Source organism: Micromys minutus (genome assembly GCF_963924665.1).
Source record: "Micromys minutus genome assembly, chromosome: 8".
Classification (NCBI taxonomy): domain Eukaryota; kingdom Metazoa; phylum Chordata; class Mammalia; order Rodentia; family Muridae; genus Micromys; species Micromys minutus.
Window position 1 is genome coordinate 43,077,630 of NC_137977.1, and position 24,904 is coordinate 43,102,533.

Below are 24,904 nucleotides of genomic sequence, written 5' to 3' on the forward strand. Positions count from 1 at the left end.
GTGTGTATCTTTACAAACTTGGACTGCAGAAGGGCCAGACAGATCTTTAGTGGCTTCTGGTCCCTGCCCTGTCACATCGCTGGTACAGGCAGCTCCTACTAATCTGAGTAGTTGCTCTTTTTCCTGTCCCTTCTCAGTCCCTTGCTGCCTTTTCCCACATGAAGGCTGGCTCCATCTTTCCCTGCTTAAAATCCTTCAACTGCAGCCCCTTGCACTAAAGATGTGGTCCATCTGTACAAACTGCTCATCCTCAGCTCCCTCTAGCCCCAGCCTCTGTTCCTTTTGCATCTCTCACTGGCCCATTCATTACCATGGCCACATCAAATATCATACTCTGGGCTTAGTAAATAGGAAGAAGCCTTGGAGCTGGAAAATAATATGGCAATGCGTGTGTGTTTGTGTGTGTGTGTGTGTGTGTGTGTGTGTGTGTACTGTGGTGTGGTACTGTGAATAGTGTCAGGTATCCTGAGCACCAGCTTGTGCAATGCAGCTGTTGATGCTGGAGCTTGGATGCTCAGCTTAAAAATGATGACAAGGCGGGAATGTAGCTTCCTTGGCAGAGTTCTCGCCTAGCATTTGGGAATCTGAGTCAAATCCCTATCTGGTGTTGTGGCTCACACCTGAAATCTCAGCACTCCTGAGGTGGAGGCAGGAAGACCCAAAGTTCTAGGACATCTGCTACATAGCTTGAGGCAACCCTGGGAGACGAGAAACTTTATCTTAAAAACAAATTAACAAACAAACAAAATAACAGTGGTCATGTCATGAAGGAGGCTTACTGTTCTCACCAAGGGGAGCAGTGTGCAGAGTGGCCCGGACCCCTGCTCACACTCTTGATGTCCTTCTCTTTTTTGCCTCCTAGCTTGTGATGGTGATCACTGGGGGCCTCACTGCAGCAGCCGGTGTCAGTGCAAAAACAGAGCGTTGTGTAACCCCATCACTGGGGCTTGCCACTGTGCTGCGGGCTACCGGGGATGGCGCTGTGAGGACCGTTGTGAACAGGGCACCTACGGTAATGACTGTCATCAAAGATGCCAGTGTCAGAATGGAGCGTCCTGTGACCATATCACTGGGGAGTGCCGCTGTTCACCTGGATACACTGGAGCCTTGTAAGTTGGTGCGCTGTGGGGTCGCATTGCAGATTCTGGGTGCCTTGCTTTGAGCCGCTGCCTCCGTTGCCACAGGTCCAGGCACCTCACTAATGGATGAACCAGCTGTGGTGGCTACTAATGAATGTTAGAGCTCAGCCAAGATGTAAGGACCAGCCTCAAGGCTCATCAGACAGTGTGTGAATGAGGATATTTTGGGGGTTATCCTGGCAGAAGTGGATTTCTACTGAAAATCTTCCACAAGTCCCACTGTGTAGGAGTAGTTAATAGTGGTCTAGGTGGCTCTGCCCTTGTGGTAATTAACTGGATATATCCAAAGCCTGAAAAAGAAGACTGAAATGTTTGTGTGAAATGAAAGTCAATATTGTGAAAGGTCATTCCGGTCTTTGGTGCTCCTGGTCACACATATTACATTATGCACATAAAATTGCACATATTATATCTACCAGGATGTATTGTACAAGTTTATAATAATAATATTTATATATAAAATAATTATTAATAGTAACATCATCATCATCTTCTTCATTATTATTATTATTGGAGAACACTGAAGTAATTCCTTTGTCTCCATGAGTTTATTTTGGGAAAGGCATTTTTGGCTTGTTCCCATTAACAGAGTTTTTAAAATGTAGAATTTGGGGGAAAAAAGTAAGAGCTAGAGAAATCTTCTTCCCTTACTGAGAAAATTATACTCGTAAATCACAAAACTAATAGTTGTGGAACTGTAGCTGATTAGGTGAATATGTCCTGCTGACAGTGCTAATATCTGTGAAGTAGAGGTAAAGACAGAAAACAAAACAAAAACAAAAAAACCGCACTAAGGCTAGAAAGCCCCAGTTTTCAGAAGAATAAATTATTGTCTCATACTGCTCAATTGTTAATATCACTGTTATGGGTTTTCATCAAGGTCAACATTAAACAGGGCTGTAGAAAGCTTGGAGGCATTTAATCAGAGCAAACCCAAGTGGTTTAGTGAGGGCTGTCAAAGGACAGTGGGGTTAAAGGAGTAGGGGCTTCTCATGCAGAAGAAGAGGATGTTGAGACTAATTGTGACTGTGCCCACATTGGGAGCACGTGGCCATTTAAGTCATCTTTCATGTGAGAACAAACTTCCACAGGAAAGCAGCTTGCACTCCAGCTCAAGAGCTTTGTCCAGGGAAAAAACACTTTTCTTCCTGGAGTCCTAGAGCAGGAGAGCTTTCTCTCCATTTGGAAGGACCCTTGGATGGATGGTGGGAGTTCAGGCTATGAAAGCTTACGGGTCTGAGTTCAGATCTCTAGCACCCACAAGAAAAGCCAGGCATGGTCTTTGGTGCCTGTAACCCTGGTGCTAGGAGTCAAGGGAGGGAAGAGACAGAGGATCCCTGTGGCTGGGGGGAAACCATCTAAGCTATAGTCAATGAGCTCCAAGTTCAGTGAGAGACCATGTCTAAAGGAATAGGATGGAGACTGGCAGAGGACACCCTACATCTTGAATATGGGCAAGAACACACACACACACACACACACACACACACGCACACACACACACACACACACACACACACGGGCAAAGGGAGCTCAAACCAAACAAGGACCCAGTGGTTCATCAGGACACTTCTAGCCACTCTGATTAATGTTCCAATTAAATAGTTATTGAATGGGCAAAGGTTATATATTTTAGTCTGGACAGTATTATGTATGTGAAGCTGAGGATCCTGTAACAGGGTAAGTCACAGTATCTTTTGTTTCATTTACATCTCTCAGCTGTGAGGATCTTTGTCCTCCTGGCAAACATGGCCCACAGTGTGAGCAGAGATGTCCCTGCCAAAATGGAGGCGTGTGCCATCATGTCACTGGAGAGTGCTCTTGCCCTTCTGGTTGGATGGTAAGTGTCCTTTCCACCCCCAGTAATCACACATTCCAGGACACACAGGAGACTGTCCCAGGAAGACTTTAGCACAAAGGCAAGTAGCAGCAGTGGCTGGAACTCCCACACTGGAAATTCACAGCCAGTTAAAAACAAATCCCCTGGTCCAGAGAAGCCAGGAGGTGACTTTATCCTGTACTTGTCTGTGAGTGTATTAAGAGCCCTCTGGAAAAAATAGTGACCATGTAAACACTGAAAATATTTAATAACTATCTCCACAATTGTATCCATAGATTACCACCGTCTATGACAATGTCCTTCTTAGCAGGATAAGTATTGCATGAAAAATATTAGGCTGTTGTATGAATCCAAAGAAACACTGAAGGAAATCAAGCAGATTAAGAACTGTAGAACTTTGCAGAGAATGTAAGAATAAGCCACACTCAACAAAGCTTCCCAGACTTTGACCATAATGCTTTTTCCTTCTGTAGTAATTCTGTAGGCCTACAGCTATGTGAAATACAGCGTGAAAGCAGTATTTCACATAGTGCTTGTACATGAAGCCAGAAAGCAGAATTAGTTCTCACCCCTCTGAGTTGGCTTCTGCATGTCTGCTTTAAGAAAGCAATAGCTTCTGAGAGCAATTTACACTGACATTACCATGTTTGTCCAGGAACTGTTCTTGGGCAGCCTCTAGTGACGTCTTGATTGTCAGGTCCTCTAGGACTCTGCTGTTCTTTCTCTGCTTTGTTTCTTCCGAACTCTGACTTGCTTGATTGCGCACCTCTCTGTCTTAACCATTTTCTGTCCTCTGCTTCTTCAGTGGCCATCTCTCCCATTTTTCTCCCTGAAGTGTCCTTTTACAGAGACTTCTCTCAGAGACATGGCTTTAGAGGCCACCTGCTGCTTTTCTGAGATCTTACCTTCCCTGAGCCCAAAGGAGATTTGCAACTACCCTGTTAGTTGCTCCAACTGGTTAGTTAGTGGCCTGTAGTCACAATGTCACCGAATGTCTGGGCTTCATTTCAGCCATACTTTCTAAAGCCAAATGTGGGGGTAGAATTTATCTGAATTACTCTTTATTGTAAGCAAAGAACATGTGGACCTGAAAATATAAGAAAGAATTTTATCAAGATGACTGGGGCCTATGTACAATGAATTTTTCCAATCCGTGATGAAGGTTTGGCCAAAGTCTGATTTTTTTTTTAAGCAAAGTGTAGGAGCTAGGTAAGGAATAGAGTTAGGGTGTGTGGCCTTTTGTTGAGGGCCCATGGGTTGTAGGAAGCTGTGGAAGGATCACTAGGGTGTTTCCAGCAGGCCCAGCAGAGCAAATGTTAGGAAACCAAACCTACCATATGTATACCTCAGACTTTTGGATCTGAGCGCAAGTCAAAATTTCTTGGAACCCCCAAGTAGAAGGGTAGGGTTATCTTTGAATCCCTTTCTTCTCTCAGATCCTGTATTCAGCCTTCTGCTAATACTAGGCATTGCTGGCTTCTTGCTACAGTGACAGTGTTCAGGGAGCTCCAAGATCTTCTGGTAAGGAACTGCAGGCATTTCGCTGCTAGGTCTTTGAGTTACCTCATCTTGAGGTGGCAATGCTTCCTTGATACCTGGAGATTATAATGTGGGAAAATCAGAGCCACAGCCTGGAGCTGAGTTCAGGAGGCAGAAAGATGAGTCCACTCAGTGGGCCCCAGAATCTGCCCTCAACCACTTCCTCTAGGCCACAACAGATGTTTCTTAATAGAAGCTTCCAGTCATTTTTTCCCTCTGTGGACAACTGAACCCCAAATTTAAATTCTTCTTTACAACATATTGTATTGGTGTGTTAGATGACTCCAAAGGTGAAGTGACCTTCTTATCACACATACACATGCACACGTGCACATGTGCACACACATACACCATGTATATCAGCCAATAGCACCATCATCATCATTCAGCTGCTTGCTCACACTAGGCTTCATTCAAGTCCAACATTTCAACAGCATCCCTGGACATTACGAAGGAGCATTATGGACCATTAGAATCAGCATGTGGGAAGGTGAGCATTTGCACCAGAGCCCACCACAGACCTTGGTCAGCTGTCATACCTTCAGCAATGTTATAACATCCCACCAGGATGCAGTAACACAGAGTGATTAGAGCTAATTTTTTTATATCTGCTCTCCTCATCACGCATGAACAAACCAGGCGAAGGTAACTTAACACCTTTGACTCCCGGTGCTCAGCACAACGCTTGGCATGCGGATGATCCTCAGTTAAACACCAACCTGAATCATCTCCCAGAAGCCTTTATGGTTCCAAGAGCCTGTGGAAGAATTTTTCCTGTTTGTGGATAGCTAGAAACCACCAGAGGGGACTTAATTAGCTCACCAACTGCCTTTGTGGGTAGCCAGTAGTTAGAGAAAATGTATTTCTTACGCTATCCAGAATAAACATTTAGAAAACCATCTGGTGTTCTAGCTAGGCTCCAATTTCAGAGTACACACAGTCTGTCCCTTTTGAAAGAGAGAGGATAATAAAAAACATTAGGGAAATCCCATTATGTTATGTTGTTTGCACTAATTATGACTCCAATAAATATTCTATTGTTTATAACTCCAATAAATCAGAGGCTGTAAGCCCAAGTTACAAGTTACATAGTCAAGTAGAAAAATGTATTTCATTGATAGACTAAGATCTTGGGGTTATATCTCACAGGCCAAGACTTAGAATATACATTGCTGTGCCTGCTAAGGATAGCTCCTAGGGTAAGGAGAAATGTCCTAGTGACTTGTTTGGGTTTTCTCCTCAGGAAATAAGTTTACCTCAGAAATGCTTATTGGACCGTCTTGAAAATATGTCTTTTCTTCTAAAATAAAAGTTAACCTTGCAGAAGTCTTTCTTAGGTGATGTTATTGTTAATTCAAGTACACAAAATTTTAATCTTATGTCATACTAATATATCATAATTTTAATATTATATTGTGTTCAGAAGGGAACCTAGTGACAGTGTTAAGCATCTGGAGAAGCACTCAGATGTTCTTTGTGCAGCAGATGCTGTTACTCATGTGAGTGAGCGTTGTTCACTTATGGTGCATGTAAGGCACAGGGAAGATGGCTTAGGAGGATTTATAGATTGCTTAGGTTGCATTAATAATTTTATGTAACTTTAACTTAAGAATCAGTTTTTAATACAAAAATTTCTTAGGATCACTCTTCAGTTATCTTTGAATGTAACTTGGAATATAGTCTCATTGAGTCAATAGGTCAGTTGGAAATTTCTCACATTTTAAAGATGCTGAATATTTTTGTGTTCTAAAATGCCCATAATCTAATTTTCTCACAGCCCTGTCCCCAAATCCCTACCTCCCTTTCTGTTGTCCCTGTTTTCTTCTTCTGCCTTCCATGATGCTGGCTGGTGGCCCATCTAATTTTCTAAGTCTTTTTGAATTCAGGGCACAGTGTGTGGTCAACCCTGCCCTGAGGGTCGCTTTGGAAAGAACTGTTCCCAAGAATGCCAGTGCCACAACGGAGGAACATGTGACGCTGCCACAGGCCAATGTCACTGCAGCCCAGGATACACAGGGGAACGGTAAGGACACACTTGTGTTTCTCTGACTATTCATAATGAATAAGATTCTAATTATCCTAATTAGAAGGAAAGTTTGGAGACTCCAGAGAGCATGCTCAGCATCGTGTGTCTATAACTAGTATCTAATATTTCAGAAGTACCCATAAAGTCTCAAAGTGTTCAAAAAAACTCTCATGGAGCATGTAGAAACAGAGTCACAGAACAGTAACAGTGAATTGGAGGAGGAAAACTGAGAAACATGAGAAAAAAAGACAATGAAACATCAGCTGGTCAGAACCCATGATGAATGTGTCGTTATGAAACGTTCTGTATTTAGGACCTACACTTCACATTTTCAGCACTTTTAGACAGAATTGAGATCTGAAATCTGAGGGAAGGGATGAGGTGATTGACAGGTTGACTTCCAAAGAGTGTGGGTTCCCACAGTCTTACATAAGGTATAGCTTCCTTTTCATCGCCCAGAATATTATTAAGAGTGTTAGTCACTGGGGACAGAGAGATGGCGCCATGATTAAATGCATATTGCCTCTACAGAGGACCTGAATTCAGTTCCTGGTGTCCACGTCAGGTGGCTCACAAATGCCAGTAACCCTGTGCCTCTGATCTCTACAGGCGCTTGTACTCAAGCCCATATACCACACCGGCACACATGCACACACGTTAATAATGATGATAATAATAATAGTAATAATAATGAAGTAAAAGAATAGTCATTGTACTCATTCTATCATGTCAAGATGGCAGCATTAGAAATCTGCGGTCTGTGTGAAGCAGAAGCGAACAGGTGATTTTGCTCTGTCTGTGCACCTGCAGCTCTCACACTTCCGGTATTAATACCACTTCCGGTATTAAGGGGCAAACTGTTACCTCGGTGGCTCTCTTTGCCCCGCCTCTTCAACTTTGCTCTAAATTTGTAGGTCCTAGGAGAGTGGACAGCTAAGTTCATTGCTTATGGCACAGTGACGTGACAGGCAGATGGGCATATTGAGTAAGAACAACCCATGTCCTCATAATGTTTAGGCACTTTTCCTTCAGCTTGTGATGAGACTTAGTGATCGGAAGGTCTTGGAGCAGTCCCGAAGCTTATCCAGATAGCTTCTGTGACTGAGTGGCGTGCAGGATCCGTGCAGACACTAGCAGTCTGTAAACTTCATATAATTACATGTCCCTGTATTTTAGTGATGTATGTAAACTAAAAAGGCCATTATACCCTAGTGTATTTTTTATTTCCTAATTTCTACTTAAATTTCATGGCTCTCAATTAAATACTATGGCCTTCCCCACCTTTTTAGACAGTGTCTGTGTTTACTTATTAAATGTATTTTCTAATTAAAAATTATCTTTAAGTTTCTAACTGGGTATTTTCTACATAAAGCAAAACTAGCTTACAAATATTTGCTTCTCAATTTAATTTTTACCAATTTTTAAATTAATTTAAATGTTTTAAGCAAAGACTGGAGTTGTTTTGCAATGATGATATCCATCACTAAAGATGGTTGGTTTAAAAATATTTCTAGTGATTAGCTCGCTTTCTTAGTTTACTTATTTGAAGCTCTAAATTACTGCTAACCAATAGGAGGTCAGTGTGGGAATTCTTCCTTGTACTGCTTTATTGGAGATGGTTGTAAGTAATTATATGTCTGCTGCCTCTGGTTACTATGCTACCCAGTGTCTCCTTTCTAGTCCTTTCTTTAGTTAAGGTCTTCTATTAGAAGTGTCCACCTAATTAAGAGTCATTTTGTTGTTTATTAATACAATGATATAATTTTCTCTTACTGTGTTGATGTATGACTTATAGACACCTTGACTATTCATTCTACAATATAGAGCTAAGCTACATCATGTGACTTTGTGATGCACAGCCTAGCTCTAAGCTGTGCTTTGAACAGATGAGGTTGTTAGATGCTCTGCTGACCCATGTACATTTACATTACAGAACACAGAGTCAGGAAGAGGAAGGGCATGAAACCAAGCAGGATCCAAAGCAATGCTTTAGGCTCTAGAGATTCGAAGTTTAAAAGCAACACAAAACCATCACATGTCCAAGGCCAGCAGGCATGTGTTTAGCGAAGCTGGGACACAGGGGAAAGAGAAGAACAGCTCATTGTCAAGAAAAATTTTGAAACTCAAGGAAGGGAAAAAAATGAGGTGGGGGTGGACAATTGTTCTACCCAAGGTTTTGTGAAGCATTGGTGGTGCCCGGTGGTTACTGTTTTCCGTTGCTATTCTTCTTGCCTGTTTCGAGTTATTAACACATGCAACCCATGAGATACAAAATGCACATTGGTCTCCAGGAAGGAACTCAGGAAGTGGCTGTGGGACAGTTTGTGGCAGGAGGTGGGGAGGAGACATAAGGGTGGGGAACACACGTGTCCCTTCATTTGTATTGAGACATCAGTGTTGCTGGAGCGATTAGGAGGGGATGCTACGCAGTGGTTGCCACCACAGGCAGCTGCCAGCAAATATACCCAGGATGTGGGGCCGCCACCCCACCACAGGGAAACAGTGCTGTGCCCTGCAGGCTGGTGTGACCACACAGCAGATGACAAATAAGAGCTCTAAGGTCTGTGGAAAGACCAAAAGGACAGGGTGGTAAAGGAGATTCAGTCCAGTGAAAACCTCAAGAATGAAGAGAAGAGATCCTCACAATGCTCTGCTTGAAGATGCGATGCTTTAAAGGGTGCTGATGTGTGTCACAGGATCGCTCTGTTTGATGATAAGGCATGGGCCATGCCTGTGAAGACTGATAGCGAGAATTCACAGCTCAGTAAAGGAGTCTGTTATAGTGACCCCAAGACAGTCCTGCCAGACCTGCATGAGTCTGAAAGAGAAGAACAGCACAGTTACAGGCCCAAAGTCGGGAACTGCAGCTCAGGATTGCAGGAATGCAGTGCTGGTCTTTAATTTAGAAGCACTCTGTTTCTTCGACTGTGGAAAAAGTTGGCTTTTCCCCAATTCCTTTGGCATTTCCCTCAGGACGGCAGCTTCAGATGCTACAATGGCAGGCTGCTGACCCTGAAGTCCAGGTCTGATGAAGAATGCGAGTCTTACACACTGAATCATGATTCAGCTCAGCTATTCTGGTCACTCTGAGAAGTGACATGCTCCAAAGAACTAGAAGGTGCTACCATCCTGACTTCAACCCCAAGTTCACAGTGTGATGCAAAGTAGGAGTCAGAATGATACCATGTACAGATGTGCCCACTGATTAGTGTTTTTGTCCGGTTTTGTCTACTTAGTTATTATCCTTTTTCTTACTCCAAAACACTAATAGAAACTTCTTTTCTTCTTAATAGAAATGGTCTTCTTTTCTTTTTAATAGCAAGAGCTTAATAGAGATAATTTCTACATTTCTTTTCTGGTCAATTTTTTATTATTGACCTCCGTTATTTCTCTGCCATCTTTCTTAAGAAAATGTATTACTGATTCCTAAGATAGCCCTTCTTATTTTTCTTGTGATACCATAACAGCAACTTTAAGGGCTTGAAAGGGAAATAGTGATCTTAAGCTAAAGACCAACCAGAAAGTCCTAGCCACTCTGTGACTTATTTAAATAAAAAATGTTCTGTATACACCAAATCATCACACTCTCCCTTATACACATGTACAGTTGTAGCAGTGATTTAAAAACCATGGGAAAAGTCTCTACTAGAAAGCTGCCCTGTGGGGCTGGAGAGATGGCTCAGTGGCTAAGAGCACTGACTGCTCTTCCAGAGGTCCCGAGTTCAAGTCCCAACAACCACACGGTGGCTCACAACCATCTGAAATGAGATCTGATGCCCTCTTCTGGTGTGTCTGAAGATAGCTCTGCAGTGTACTCATGTGTATTAAATAAATATTTTAAAAGGCAAAGAAAAAAGAAGGCTGTCCTGCTGCTTGAGTTTCCCAGGTGTGCGCACCCACCCATGATTGACAGGAAGGTGCAGCGGTCCTGACTTAGGGAATCTGCTGCCTTAGCTATGGCTTGGAGGGCACACCCAAGTGAATTCATTCTACATTTATACTAGAAACTACTAGATCCTTAATTAGAGGCTAGAAAGATAAATACAGACCGGGACTGGATATTATACAGTTTGCTTTCCAAGAGAAAAAAAATACTGTGCCAAGTCACAATGAGTCCAACACATTAGATCCCTGTGACAGGGCAACGTAACTTTCCTAGACATCCGGAATGTGCTGCTTCCAACACCCTCTGCAGTGTGCTTAAAACCACATTAAAATCTGCAGATAACCAGGATCCAGCCTTGTCTCAATTAACATGATTAACATTTATGTGTTTACTGTGTGAGTTGGGGTTGGGGTGGTGCATGGAACCCGTGTGGGGGTCAGAGAACAATTCCAGGAAGTTCGTTCCCTCAATCACGTGACTTCTGGGATCGAATTCAGTCTATTAGGTGTCTTTTTCCACTTAATCATTCCACCAACCCAGAATTTTACATTTTGTTTTGTTTATAAGTTTATGGAAGCAGGTGAGGAACTGGTAGTATTTTTATTTTTAATCTTATTTTCCCCCATTGGTGTTGAGTTGTATATCATGTCAGACATACTGCAAAGCTGTCTTGCCAGCCTTTAGTGAAAGCCTGGATCAGGTAAATCACTGTACCTCACAAAGTCTTTCTCTACATTGTACCTTTTAAAGGAACAAATCAGATGACTTGGTTTATAAAAACATCTTGAAGGTTAAAAAAATATTGATGGCCTTTATAAATATACCACTGTCTGAAAAACAGCTATAGTCCTTAACGTGAAGCTCTAAAGTCTGTATTTGAATTTATTTTATTCATTGACTGCTCCAGAATTTCTCTTGTGGTTAAGCACTTAGTGGCAGTATGCTGACAATGTACTTGGAGAGTTCTAGAAGCAGTGGAACCTGCTTTTAGGAGGCCCCTTTGCCCTTCTCCCTCAGATTTACTGCATATTAGAGCTACAGTCAACCAGCAAAATGTCAGAAGATCCCCAAACTTCTCCAAACTTTCCCTCTATACTTAGAATCCCAATGTTGACGCTCACCGCACCCTATCATTTGAATTGTGCCAAGCCTGGTAGGAAGGCTGTTTCTCTCGGAACTGCGTCTCTGCCATTGCTCATAAGCATGTGTTGCTGCTTGCATGGTTCAGATCTGGAAAATGCAATACTGACCTACTTTTTTTTTTTAAATCAGAGTCTGGCGTGACCGGAAAGCCACATGGGAAGTGGCTGCTGAGATGGTGTCCCCTACTGTGGCGTGTGCTCTGCTAGATGAGACTGAATTTCTGTCTTTTTGGCAGGATGTTTCCAGTCACCTCACCTCTCCAGAAGGAGATTTGGCTGGCCCCATTAGCTATTCATGCTTTCCATGAAGCAGCTATAACTCCTTTCCTTTCTACAGGGATCGGCCAATTCTTCCTCGTTAAAAAGACACTATGTGAAATTTTGGGTTGATTTTTTTTCCCCTTGCCATTTGGCAGTTCTTCACAACATAGGGCAATGTTTCACTTCCCCCAAAACTTTGTTAGAAAACGCCAAGCCTTCTTATAACCTACAAACTGGGGTAGAGGGCATCTGACTTCGGAAGCTCAGAATCTCTCAAGGTCATGCTGCCACAGAGTGATCCATCTCGTTGCTTTTCTTCCTATAATGGGATAAATATGAAACACCATGGGTTTACAAAGCATTTTACGTGTACATCGTTAGGTCCTTTAGAATCAGCTCTTGGTCTGTTGTCTGATCAGGTGTCAGGAGGAATGTCCTGTTGGGACCTATGGAGTTCGCTGTGCTGAGACCTGCAGGTGTGTTAACGGAGGGACCTGTTACCACATAAGTGGCACATGCCTGTGTGAGGCTGGCTTTGCAGGTGAACATTGTGAGGCACGTCTGTGTCCCGAGGGGCTTTATGGCATCAAATGTGACAAGCAGTGTCCCTGCCACCTGGACAACACTCATAGGTGAGTGCCATCTGCCTCTGGAAAACACTTTCTATCTCTTTTCACTTTAGCAATTGAAAGCTCATGTTCAAAGGGCTAAGGTTGTTGGTGGATATTGACTTATTTTATCTATCGATGGGGACTAGTAAAAAATGACTTTTTTTTTAGATTAACAGAACTTTTTCTTTAAAAGAAGAGTTGTTTGACATTCCCTTAGAAGCAAAAGTACCTTGGAGAGACAGGGGTTAAGTTAAGTTCACGATTCGAGAACATTATGCTCACTGAAGCATCTTTTGCTTGACAACACATCTGTGGAAGAAGGAAAGTCTACAGAGAGGAAGTGGGAGGGTTTGTGCAAGCAATGCACATATGGCTGTCACATGTGAAATTGATTTCAGAACTGACTGCTCCCCGCCCCCCCAAAAAGACTCACAGGGGTCTTTCAGCTCAAAAAGTCTCTCCAAAAAATTTGGGAACAGGAAGCTATAATCCTGCCCACCCTACTGTGCTTGTCTGTCTCTGAAAATATCTTCCCACCTATTTCTTTCTTTGCCCTCCTCCAAGTACCGGATACATATGACTTAGAATTCCCATTCCAGTTGCAGACTTCTGGAAAAGATAAATTTGGCAAAAATCTACTACATTATACAATAGTTCAGATGTTAGCCAAAGGAATTTTGTTTGCATTCAGTGCAGATGGTACTATATTTATACGTAGCCATATCAAATCCACAAGAGCTACAGGGATACAAAGGTGTTTAGTTAGTCTATTCTTTAAGCCATTACAAGGAACAGAAGAATGCACTTTATATTGTATTGGTGTGTGTGTGTGTGTGTGTGTGTGTGTGTGTGTGTGTGTGTGTGTATAAGAAATGTACTCTCCAAGTGATTCAAGTGATTCACTATGGTCAACTTTGAGTCTCCTTCATTGGAACATATTGTTATCTTTTACATGAAATACTTAAATACTTAGGTAATAAACTCTCTGCAAAGATTTATTTTTCAACTTTCTGATATATAAGGAGCTGTCACAGTTGAACACAAACTATGAGTTTGGCTTCTTTTGTTACGGTAAGGTAAGCCCCATGTAGCTTCATCTAATTACGCAGCAAACCTAAGAAAAGAAGAAAGCAGAGGAAGACCCCTGTTCTGAGGGAAACCAGAGATTTGGGCTTTGGTGGGTTTGGATGAAGGGGGAGTGTGATTTTTTTTTTCTTTATCTGAGGACTGTGATGCTTTTGTCAGAGGCCCCATCAGACTACTGCACACGTGGCTAAGTAGATAAGATTATTTGACAATTACATAGATCAAAGCAATATTGAATCAATGTGTATCAAATAATCAGAAGATGTAGAAACAAGCCTGTATTCATGAAAGCTATTTTAAAAGATTAGCTTTTTACAAATTTCTATTAAAGCTAGATGAATCCGGATTACATGAGTCTGTCGTGTTGGATACACAGATGGAGTTGTCTGTTAATTCTTGTAGCTTGAATATCCCTACAAAATGCAGGGTCATTTAGAGATAAAAAGGGGGTAGGGCATGTAGAATCATTGCTTTAATTGAAAGCCTAATTTGTTCCCTCATCATCTAAAGAAGTAATTAGAGATTTACCATTTTATATAATTTGGGCAATAAATGTGTCCAAGACTCTTTCTGTTATTATAATTATACCTAATGCAATGCTTATAGTTTACATAGTCTTTAGGTTCTGTGCATACATACTGATATATAGAGCTGCACATTTGAGGAGGGGTTAGTTGTCCTGCATTAGTTGCCTTGCAACAAACAAACGATGCCAAACTTAGTAGCCTTGGCCACCAGGTATTTACTAGCCAATGACTTCTTACTGCATGGCTTAGGCTCAGTGTGGGAGTCTCTTCTGCTGATTGCTATAGGTTCACCCATCAGAGCCTTTGAAAGCTGATTGGTCCTGGAAATGCTCACTTTGTGCTTGGCATTTGGCTGGATAATAAGAATGACTAGAACCATGGAGTTTCCAGAAGGGTAGCCTGGGCTCATTTTGGCCATCTGGCTTCTAAAGGCAACAATTAGCAGGACAAGCTCTAACATCTAAATTCCTGTACACCTTTGTTTATGCCATGGTGCCCAATATTCATTTTAGGATGAAACAACCCTTAAAAATGGATCAAGATTCAGTGGACTCTATTTTTCCCCTTCCTTCCTTCCTTCCTTCCTTCCTTCCTTCCTACCTTCCTCCCTCCTTCCCTCCCTCCCTCCCTCCCTTCCTTTCTTTATTCCCTTCTTTCTTTAAATGAGATCTTATTGTATATCCCTGGTTTACTTTGGAATGTGTTATATAGACCAGACTGGATTTGAACTTAGACTCTGTTTCTTTATAAGAGGGACCCCCCCCAATTGTAGCCATTTTACTTTTTAATTCATTATATAGTTGAAATTAATTTAAATATATTTACAAGTGATATTAATACTTTGGATCATATTGAACCCAAAGACACTTTTACTAGCCTACACTTTCAGGTGAAAAACTAAATTTCATAGCAGAAGTGATTTTTGAGTAAGAAAATAAAACCAGTTTAATTAGACTGTACATAGCATATGTATATTAATTTTTGCTAATAAGGACATTCAGGAGCCTTGATCAATCAGTGTGTGTCTTATTTTGCAAATACCATCTATTCTAACTTGCTTTCCTGTTGTGATAAAGACCATGACTAAAACCAAGTTAGGGAGGAAAGGGTTTAGTTCAAATAACACTTCTAGCTAGTACTCCATCACTGAGGGATGTCAGGGTAGAGATTTAATAGGACCCTGGAGCATAAATGATGGAGAAGGGGTACTTACTGGTCCCATCTCTGCTCATGCTTACCTAACTCTGTTATATAGTCCAGACCCACTTACCTAGGGATGGTGCCACCCACAGTGGGTTGGGCCTTCCCACATCAACCGTCAGTCAAGAAAATCCCTCATAGACATAACCATAGGCCAATCTGATTGAGTCAGTTCTTCAGTAGAGGGTCCCTCTTTCCAGGTGACTAAGATTGTGTCAAGTTCACAGTCAAAACTAACCAGGAGGCCACCTAATTGTCATTGCATTGAGTGTAGTCCTCCTATAAGGAAATGAATAAAGGAAATTTAATGACTCATTTTGTTTTAGTCAATATGTCTTTTCAGTTGTAGGTGTTGAACCCAGGATCTCACGCATGCTAGCAAGTACTGTATTACTGGTACACTCCCAGCTCAGTATTTTTTATTTTGAGACCGAGTCTCAGTAAGTTCCCAGGCTCACCTTTAATTTACAGTATGGCCCAAGCAGTCCTTGAACTTGTAACCCTCCTGACTCAACCTCCTGAGTATCTGGGAATCACAGACCCATGTCACCAGCTTCAGCCAATATTATGTACATTTGGATTATAAGTTATGAAACTGGAAACTACTTTTTAAAAGTGGTTGTATTTATATGCATGTATAAAATGACAAATATTCCATGTGTGCTTAATCATATTTTTATGTGTATAGCAGTTTGTTCTTTGGACGGAATCAGGTATGAAATATAGCACCCATGTCCTCCAGTCTTCCTCCACATGCAGGTCTCACTATCCATTAACTGCCTGCCTGAGAGTCCATTGAGAGGCTCCAAACTGCTCTGGTGTCCTACACTCAGTTACAAATTACAGGATGCTAATCCTAGCCCATCAGTCTGAGGACCAGCATGCTGGACCACCACTCGCCAGGGGCTGTTGAATTTCATTTTCTTAGTCTAGCCCACAGTTTACATTCACATAGTGATTTCTGATTGTTTTTAGCATGTGTACTTTTTTTTTTATTTGTGTGTGTTTCTTTTTCATTTGTTTCAAATAGAGAAAAAACAGGAAGTTGGGTAGATAGGGAGGTGAGAAGGGAAAATTGGGAAGAAGGGGGGGGAACATTATCAAAATATGTTTTCATGAAAAATGGATAAATTTAATTATTTATATTAATAAATAATAAAATAGAGAACAAGTCTTAGCTGTGCACTGTAGCTTGTTACTATAATCTTAGCAAAGGCAGAAGATCTTGATTATGAAGTCAGCTTGGGTTATGCAGCAAGGCCCTGTGGCAATGAACATGCAGGTGAACAAACACACCAGCAAACAAAGCAATCCCCAGGTAGGTATTGGAGGGACCACAAACAGAAGAGCAGATGGCTGGCTGGGGTAGATAGGTACTGGGTATAGAAGAAGGGAAGGCGGGGCCCAGCTGTGACACAGTAAGCTTGATGTGCCACAGAGATTCCTGGTGTTGTCCGAGGATGATAACACAGACTAGATCTGCTCATACACATGTAGATCTAAGTGTGTCTGAGACTTAGACCCTTGTCTTCTGCATCCAAACTTTATCTAGAGCCAGGAAATCTCCACTTTATTCATGTGTGTAGGTTTCTTTATGTTTGCTGAGCATGGTTTGCTGGATCTCTTGACTTTTCCCTATGAATAGTTCACTGCAGTAGGAGTCTAGAAGTACATTTTGAGAGCAAGAAGAAAAACAAAAACTGCAGAAAATGAAGATCAAAGCATCCATTCTCTTAGCTTTTTCTGAAGGAGAGGAGAAAGGAAAAAGGGAAATGCACAGATGGAATATAAGATTCTGGGGTGTGCAGCTATGAAGTTGAGAGTACTTGCTGTTCATGAAAAATTCCCAGCACCCACAGAGAGGTTCACAACCATCTGTAACTTCAACCTCTAGGGTATCTGAAGCCTTCTTCAGACTTCTGTGGGCACAAGGCACAAATATGGTGCCCATATATACATGCAGGCAAAACACTCATACATTAAAAAAAAAAAAAAAAAAAGATCATGCAGGTGTGTCTGAGTCTTTGACTCCAGCAGTGACTTCAGGTAGAAGGCTTTGTGCCTTCCATAAAGTCACTCAGGCAGACAGATCTAAATATTTTGCCTTCATCTTTTACAAGTCTCCCTTTCTCCCTAGAAGTACAGATTCTATGAATAGTCCTTTAGAACGACCATTTATCAGATGTTTGTTCTGTTTAAGGGGAAGGTTTGGGCTTCATGGGGTGGGGGAGCATCTTTACACAAACTTCCTATTGTCAGCAGAGTCAGCTTGATTGTCAAGGTTTCCTGTGTCAAGAAGCACACATGCTTTGAGCCAGCTTGCCACAGAGCGCTTTATTGTGTCCACACACTCACACGAGCATCTTAGCACAGCTGACATGCCCATTTGCTATGGAGTAACAGCTGTCTGCCTGGCCTGTCAACGTGGCTTCTGTTCCAGCTAGCAGATGCTGCTTTCCTACCAGGTAGACAGACTTGGAGGCGAAGCATGCTGCAAAGTCATGGCCTTTGGAATTCCTTGGATATCACACAGTGGCCTTGGCATTGGATGGGGCTGGTCAGTGTCAGTGTGCTGTCATGTTAGCGATGTCAGTGTAATACAATTATGAAGAATTTTAAACCAAAGGATACAGTCATTGTAGTCACTTGACCAGGGCATGATGCTGATTTCATTCATCATTTCTGCAATTAATTAAGTCACATCATCCATAAGAATTAGGTTTAAACCATGTTCACTTGTGAGCATTGAGAAAGCAACGCATGCCTCAAGTATCATGTCTACCCTGGAATGACTTGTTCTTTCTCATCTGTCTGTGTCTCTCAGCTGTCATCCCATGTCTGGAGAGTGTGGCTGCAAGCCGGGTTGGTCTGGACTGTACTGTAATGAAACATGCTCTCCTGGGTTCTATGGGGAAGCTTGCCAGCAGATCTGCAGCTGCCAAAACGGGGCTGACTGTGACAGTGTGAACGGAAGGTGTACCTGTGCTCCAGGATTCAAAGTGAGTCACTTGGGCTCCGGAGGCAGGAGAGTGGCGCAGGGTGGAGAATTAGCGACAGCATGGTTTCTGTGAGCTACTAGGAAGTCCAGTAAACGCGATCAAGCCATTCACAGCACTCGTGGGAAGGGGACTGTTTGAGATAAGTAACTCCAGCATTCCACCGATGGCTGCGAACACTGATGAAACCATCAACGGTCAATACTAGAACACACCAGAAAGTATGACCCGTTATAACTATTCCTCATTTACTGCGATCACTCTGACCTGTCGGAAACAAGGAAATAGCTTTTCACATGGTTAGTAGTGATGATTTTGAATGGCTTCTGTTTGAAGTCCACAAAACTTAAAGACACGGCATGTGCCAGGTGAGCATTTATGATATGTTCACACACTTTAGCCAGTTACACTGGGTGCAGAGGCCCCTTTGGGGGTTCAGATTCTACAAATGTACCTGTACCACATGAGGTTGGGATTGTGCCTGTGGTCCCTATGACTGTAGCTGTTGCAAAAGGGAAGTGGTTACTGTGATTCCTTTCTCCCCATTGTAAAGACTGTAACACTGAACTCTGAAGAGTAGTGGTGGCCATTCCAGGGCACATAATGTAGAAAGAGTGGTCTGTGAAGTCACAGAGCCCAGAAGACCTTTCCAGAGTTTTCTGATCATGTCACAATCCTCAGACTGACCACTGAATTAGCCTTAAGAGACTTCGTGTTTTTGAAATGAGATGTCCCTGGGTCACCTTCAGTAGCTCAGTTCTATGTTTAATGCCCACTGCTGGGTAAATTGAATCATGCCACTGACTGAGTATTGCTTTGGTTGAACCATGAACAAAATTACATATTATACAAGGTGACCCATGAAACATTTAAAAGCATATAAACCCAGATCGGAAGTGCTTATATTTTGTTGACAATAATTTTATGGCTATAATTTATGTGTATACATCTACGTGCATAACCAATGGAGAAAGGTTTATTTTGGTATTCTGTTACAAAGACAAATCTAAAGAAGTTATTGGGCTTTTGTGGGGAAAGAGGTTCTATTTGATATACTATCAAAATGATGAGGCAGCCAGAATACACCTGAATCTCTACAACTTGCACAGGAATGGTATACTACAGCAACTTTCAGAAGTACAGAGTGTCAAAAGTAGAGAAGGAACATAATTAGCATTACTAAAGTAATCTGTGTTTGTGCTGGCATGGATTCACTTGGTAAAAATAGCCCGTGTTCTACTGTCTTCTCATCCAGGGAACTGACTGCTCGACTCCGTGTCCTCTGGGACGCTATGGGATAAATTGCTCTTCTCGCTGTGGCTGTAAAAATGATGCTGTTTGTTCCCCTGTGGATGGATCATGTATCTGTAAGGCAGGTAAGAGTACGCATGTGAACTCTATCTAGTCCTTGTCCTGTTACCTCCTAGAGTCACGGAAAGGACACCCCAATGAGAGTTCTAGCTCTAACCCTCCCCACAGGAAAAAAATAAACAAGTGTGACTTCAGCATCCCTCATCCTTCCCAAGTCCAGAAAAGAAACTCAAACTCGGTCCTGTCTGAAGTTGCTGCCAGCCTTCAAAGTCAAGAGTCCGTGATTTAGGGAAGGGTAAACAAGCAGACGTGTCTATGCCCCCAAATGGCCCAACTTGGAATCATGACAAGCAGAGCTGCCAGCACAGATCTTATGTGTGGCACAGAACGTGTCCTCCATACACAAATGCAGCCAGGGTCTTGGAAACACATTTTTCATAGTTAATGGTTATTGCTTCAAAGGTGGGGGCTCATCTTCCAAGGACAAGCCTTCCATTTCCTCTCATATAAACAGACAGAGCTCATCATTTTACTGTAAGCATCACAGCAGGTGACCTCACTCCACATCCTTCCCAGGAGCCCAAGGGATGCTTCTCAGCATTGGCATCCCTGACCGATCACACGGCACAGTTGGCTGGTTCTTCCGGGCTTCCTTTTCATTTCTGGTTGAGGCCTTTGGTGGTAGAGCCAAGGCTGTCTGCTACTGCTGGGCCTGGGGCTGGGCAGAGCTGTTGTGCAGCTCCAAGATGTCGGCACAGGGAGACATGGCTCAGAAGGGCTCGGAGAAGCTCCCTGTTGCCTTTGTTTCCTCACATGCTTTGTTGTTCTTGCCCATGCAGGCTGGCACGGAGTGGACTGTTCCATCAGCTGCCCCAGTGGCACATGGGGCTTTGGCTGTAACCTAACGTGTCAGTGCCTCAATGGTGGGGCCTGCAACACACTGGATGGGACCTGCACCTGTGCTCCAGGATGGCGAGGGGAGAAATGTGAATTTCCCTGTCAGGTATGTGTGCTCTGGGTAGCCATGCCTGGAGGATTATGCAGGACGGATGACTTTCTTTGTACAGTGGTTGATTTTTTTTTTCCCTGACTGAAGGCGAATGAGTATGACTGGATCTTCAGTAACTACTACAAGACTTGATCTAGAGGCTTGGAAAGGGAAGGGATCAAGTAGAAATCAGCTAGGCAGGCTTTGAGGAGTATCTCCTTCTCTCCTTTTGTTGCACTGCTGATCTCCCATCCCCCACCCCCTTGCACCCCACCCCCCAATCTAGCATTTTCTGGTTCTTCAACACTCCTCTTTTGGTGGCAGCCAGACAGCAGCACTGGTCAAACACCCAGTCTATGCCTGTCAATGTCAACCCTCCCAGTATATTGTTTCCATTATAATGGAAATCTGCAGGCTTTAGGATGGGAAGTGACAGGGGGTCGAGAAGGGGGCGGTGGCTGGTGTCACAGAAATGTGCACTGGAGTGATGGAAGCCGGTTTGGAAACAGCATAGGCTAATGTAAATATTTCTGGAGACACAGGAGTCTCCTCGGTGCGCACTGCCTTCCCTTGACCTAATTTGGAGACGTGCATCATTAGACACATCTTCCTCCATAGCTGCTGCAGGCTAGCTGACAGTGAAACGGGGAGTTCTGTAGTAACCTGTTGCATGCCAGCTTTCCAAAGCACTTGGATGGCTTCTTTTCTGTTTTCATCACGCTTTCTTCTTGAGCCGTCAAGCGTCCTAGCAGCAGTGATATGATCTCTTGCCCCCGGGACATCATCAGATGACAATGTGACACCCCCACTCTCGAATTGGGCCATTTCAGAGACCGGGCTTCCACCAGACCGCTTTTTCCTCCTCTGGGCCTCCTCTTGTTAAGTACAATCCATTTTTAAAGGAGAAAAGACTCCTGACCCGCATTAATCTGTGCTTCCCAAGCCCCCAGGAGTTAAGCCAGTTTTGCTGTGTCTGTTCAGACCAGTGAACCTATTATCAATGCCTGGAGCTGGGCTGTTAGGTTGTCTTTTATGTCCTCATTATAGATAAAGTGGAAACCCCGGTGTTAGCTGCCCATTGTTTTGCATTAGATATATTAGTAAACCTGGGAAGTCTGGTGGTGCTGGGGCATCCATTAAAACAGAGCTCACTGCTGTGCAATCCTGTCAAACATTAGTGGGACCTAATAAATGGCTTCGTTGGTTTCTTTGCTTAGTAAATTCTAAGCTAATGATTACATCATCTAACACTCACTGCCTGGTAATGCTGTTTCCATGTCCCCACCCTTAGTGTCCGTTTTTCTCATTGGGTGATGCAGAGACCTTTGTAGTATCCTACACCAGTTCTAAGGATCTGGGATAAAAAAAAATAATATTTCCCTCCAAATAGAAGCATTTCCACTTCTTCCTCATGAATCATGCCCATCACCCAAGAGTCTCCTCTTCATTGAACTACTCAACAGTAGAATGTACTTGGAGGGTGGATGAGGAGGCTGCCAATGGAGTGTGCATTCACAGTTCTGAATCATAATGTTCTGCACAGTTTAGCCTCCTTCTGAGAAAAGAAGCTATGTATTAAAGAAAACAACAGTAGATTTTCAGTTTTCTTTATTAAGTCATGTATTCCACTGACAATTCAAATAAATGTATGTGTATATACATACATATATATTTACGTACACATATGTATTTATATATATATGTAAAAACATACAAACACACACTAGAGAAATTAGATATATAAGTACATAATAAGTTACATACTATAGTAACATCTATATATTACTGTATTACTATGTTTCTATGTAATTATATTACTATGTTACTATAGTAACATCTTTGTACTTACCATCCATCTAATATGTCTATCTAGTGTCTACCTGTATGTTTGAATATGGTATGTATGTGTGTGTGTGTGTGTGTGTGTGTGTGTGTGTGTGTGCGCGCGCGCGCGCTCGCGTGTGTCTTTTTTACAAAAAGACCTTTTTCTCTTTTCTCTTCTAAGGAAGACAATTATAGGCAAGACTAAACTATATTGTAAGAATAATTAGAGACAAATGAACATTTTGTATGAGTTGTGGTAATGATAAGAAAAGACTCAGTCAAGTGGGCATGCATATAAATATAAATATAAATATATTTATTGTGTGTATGCATATGTATGTGCTGGCATGAGTGGTTTCTCCATGCAAATCTCCCAACTATTGTTATCAGGGATAAGCTAGAGTTGAAGTGATTTTAAAATGATACCTCTTCAGGCTTACTGTTGCTCATGGGGAGACGTGGTGCGGTGCATGTTCCTAAGAAGCATGTCAGGGCCCTTGTTGTTTCCTATCAAGTGAATACCTAGGTTTGTCATTGCTGGCTTTAATGCTCTCTTCCTTACAGGATGGCACATATGGGCTGAACTGCGCTGAGCGCTGTGACTGCAGCCATGCAGATGGCTGTCACCCCACTACAGGCCACTGCCGATGCCTCCCTGGATGGTCAGGTAGGGGCTTCGGACCAGTGTTTAGAAAAGATAGTCAACATTTTATTATATAGTGGTGTTGCTTGTTTCTTCAAAGAAACACATACAGCTCAGTTTTCAAAAAAAATTCAAAGTGCAGTAAAGTCCCCAGCAAGGGGATATACTTTTGCTATGATATGCTAAGTGTTGTGTGTGACTAATCAGTCAACCAGAGTAGTCACTTTTATTGAGCTGACATGAAAGGTCTGGTTGCTAAAATGTAGGCCAGCAAGATTTCTGTGATGTGTTTTGAGTATTGAGAGAAAAAATAAATAAATAAATTTACAAGCTATAATTAGAATCACTATAGAGATAAAACTATTAACTACTACTAATATAGTTTATATACAAATATTGAATCTCTTTCCTAGAAATTAGTTTAAAAACTGTATTCTTCTTAACAATTTGGGTTCTGACACATTCACGTTATGACTGAGCACAAAATTTCTAAACACAGTATAAATCCCTCCTTATTTTATGTGGCTTTGTGACTTCAGCTTGGAAGTTTATCAGTGGTACTGGAAGAAGAATGATGTTTTTACTCATGATGTACAAGTGTGCTTAGACATTTAGTGCCATCTTCAAAGCCCAGAGTAAATCATGAGCAAGAACATTACTCTTCTTGCAGAACCACATTGCCTTCCCACCAGCAATATCCGAGCGTTTCCATATCTCCACCAACACATCTGTCTTTCTGGTGACATCTATCTCTGTGGGTGTGAAGTGGTACCTTTTGGGGTTTTGCTTTGTGTTCCTCTGGTGGCTGAGGATTCATTCTGTGCATGTATTGACCACCTACAAATCTTCTCTATAGGAATATCCATTTAGATCCCTCATTAATTTTTAACAGTTATTTTTCTTTTTATCATTGAGTTCTAAGACCACATTATATAATCTTTACCAGACAAGATTTGCAAAAATTTCTTATTATTTGCTTTCTCTTTGTTATTTTCATAGTGTTCAAAGTGGAAGTTTTTGTTCCCATAGTCTACCTTGTAAAATTTTTTAAATTTTGTTACCTTGTGCTTTTTTTGTATCAATTCTGAGGGATCAAGAGTTGACTCGGTGTTTAAGAGCACTTGCTGCTCTTTCAGGGGTCCTGAGTTCAATCCCCAGCAACCACATGGTGGCTCACAACTATCTAAACTAGTTTTATTTTTTTTCCTATTTGTATACTTTAATGCAAAAATGCTTAAAATTTTGTACATTTATCTTTGTTTTTAAAATAAAGTTGTTCAAAAAAAAAGAAAGAGCTTTAGCTTTTTCACTGTGATTTTTAATTTTGGATCATTGATTCTCAGGAGGTTTTATTTTGAAATTAGCTGTTATTAAATGATACTAGAACAATTATGATTAATGTACTTTGTCAAAAATTCACATTTAAAACTGGGGATCTAATTTAATAATGAAACACTGGTTTCAAAGCAAATGAAAAATAAAATAAAATAAAATAAAATGCCACAAACTGGTTTGTTAAACTTAAATCTCACAAACTATTAGGGCAAGATGACTCAAGTAGAAATGAAAGATTTTATGATTACAAAAAAAAACAATGAAAAATTTTCTCCTTAATGGGGTCTAAGAAAGTAGTTCCAAAAGGAAGCCCTAGTAACATTTTATAATGATAAAACCAAATGCCTAGCCAATGGTGATAACCACTATTATGTTGTAGGTACAAAAGGCAATCAGCAAGTTCAACTGTTAAATAGCATTACCTTGTAGCCACTATAACAAATGCTTGTCTTGAACACTGGCAACTGAAATGTAGACTAGCCTAGCAGCTATGCATTTACAAATTAACTGCTATCAGTTAACCATCATACTGTCCCACAAGAGAAGAAAT

The 24,904-nt window shown here is 41.8% G+C and overlaps 1 protein-coding gene across 1 annotated transcript in view; it reads left to right on the forward strand.

Moving 5' to 3' along the window:
* The window catches only part of MEGF10 (multiple EGF like domains 10), a gene marked incomplete at its 3' end in the record, with an annotated part of 152,035 nt that overhangs the window by 91,180 nt on the left and 35,951 nt on the right, over nt 1-24,904 (forward strand). The window contains exons 6-13 of the mRNA XM_080920011.1: nt 863-1,109; nt 2,859-2,979; nt 6,405-6,541; nt 12,253-12,465; nt 18,082-18,256; nt 19,509-19,629; nt 20,404-20,567; nt 22,941-23,043. Of these exons, the coding sequence (XP_080776137.1) occupies nt 863-1,109; nt 2,859-2,979; nt 6,405-6,541; nt 12,253-12,465; nt 18,082-18,256; nt 19,509-19,629; nt 20,404-20,567; nt 22,941-23,043 (1,281 nt within the window). The remainder of the gene's footprint in view (nt 1-862; nt 1,110-2,858; nt 2,980-6,404; nt 6,542-12,252; nt 12,466-18,081; nt 18,257-19,508; nt 19,630-20,403; nt 20,568-22,940; nt 23,044-24,904) is intronic.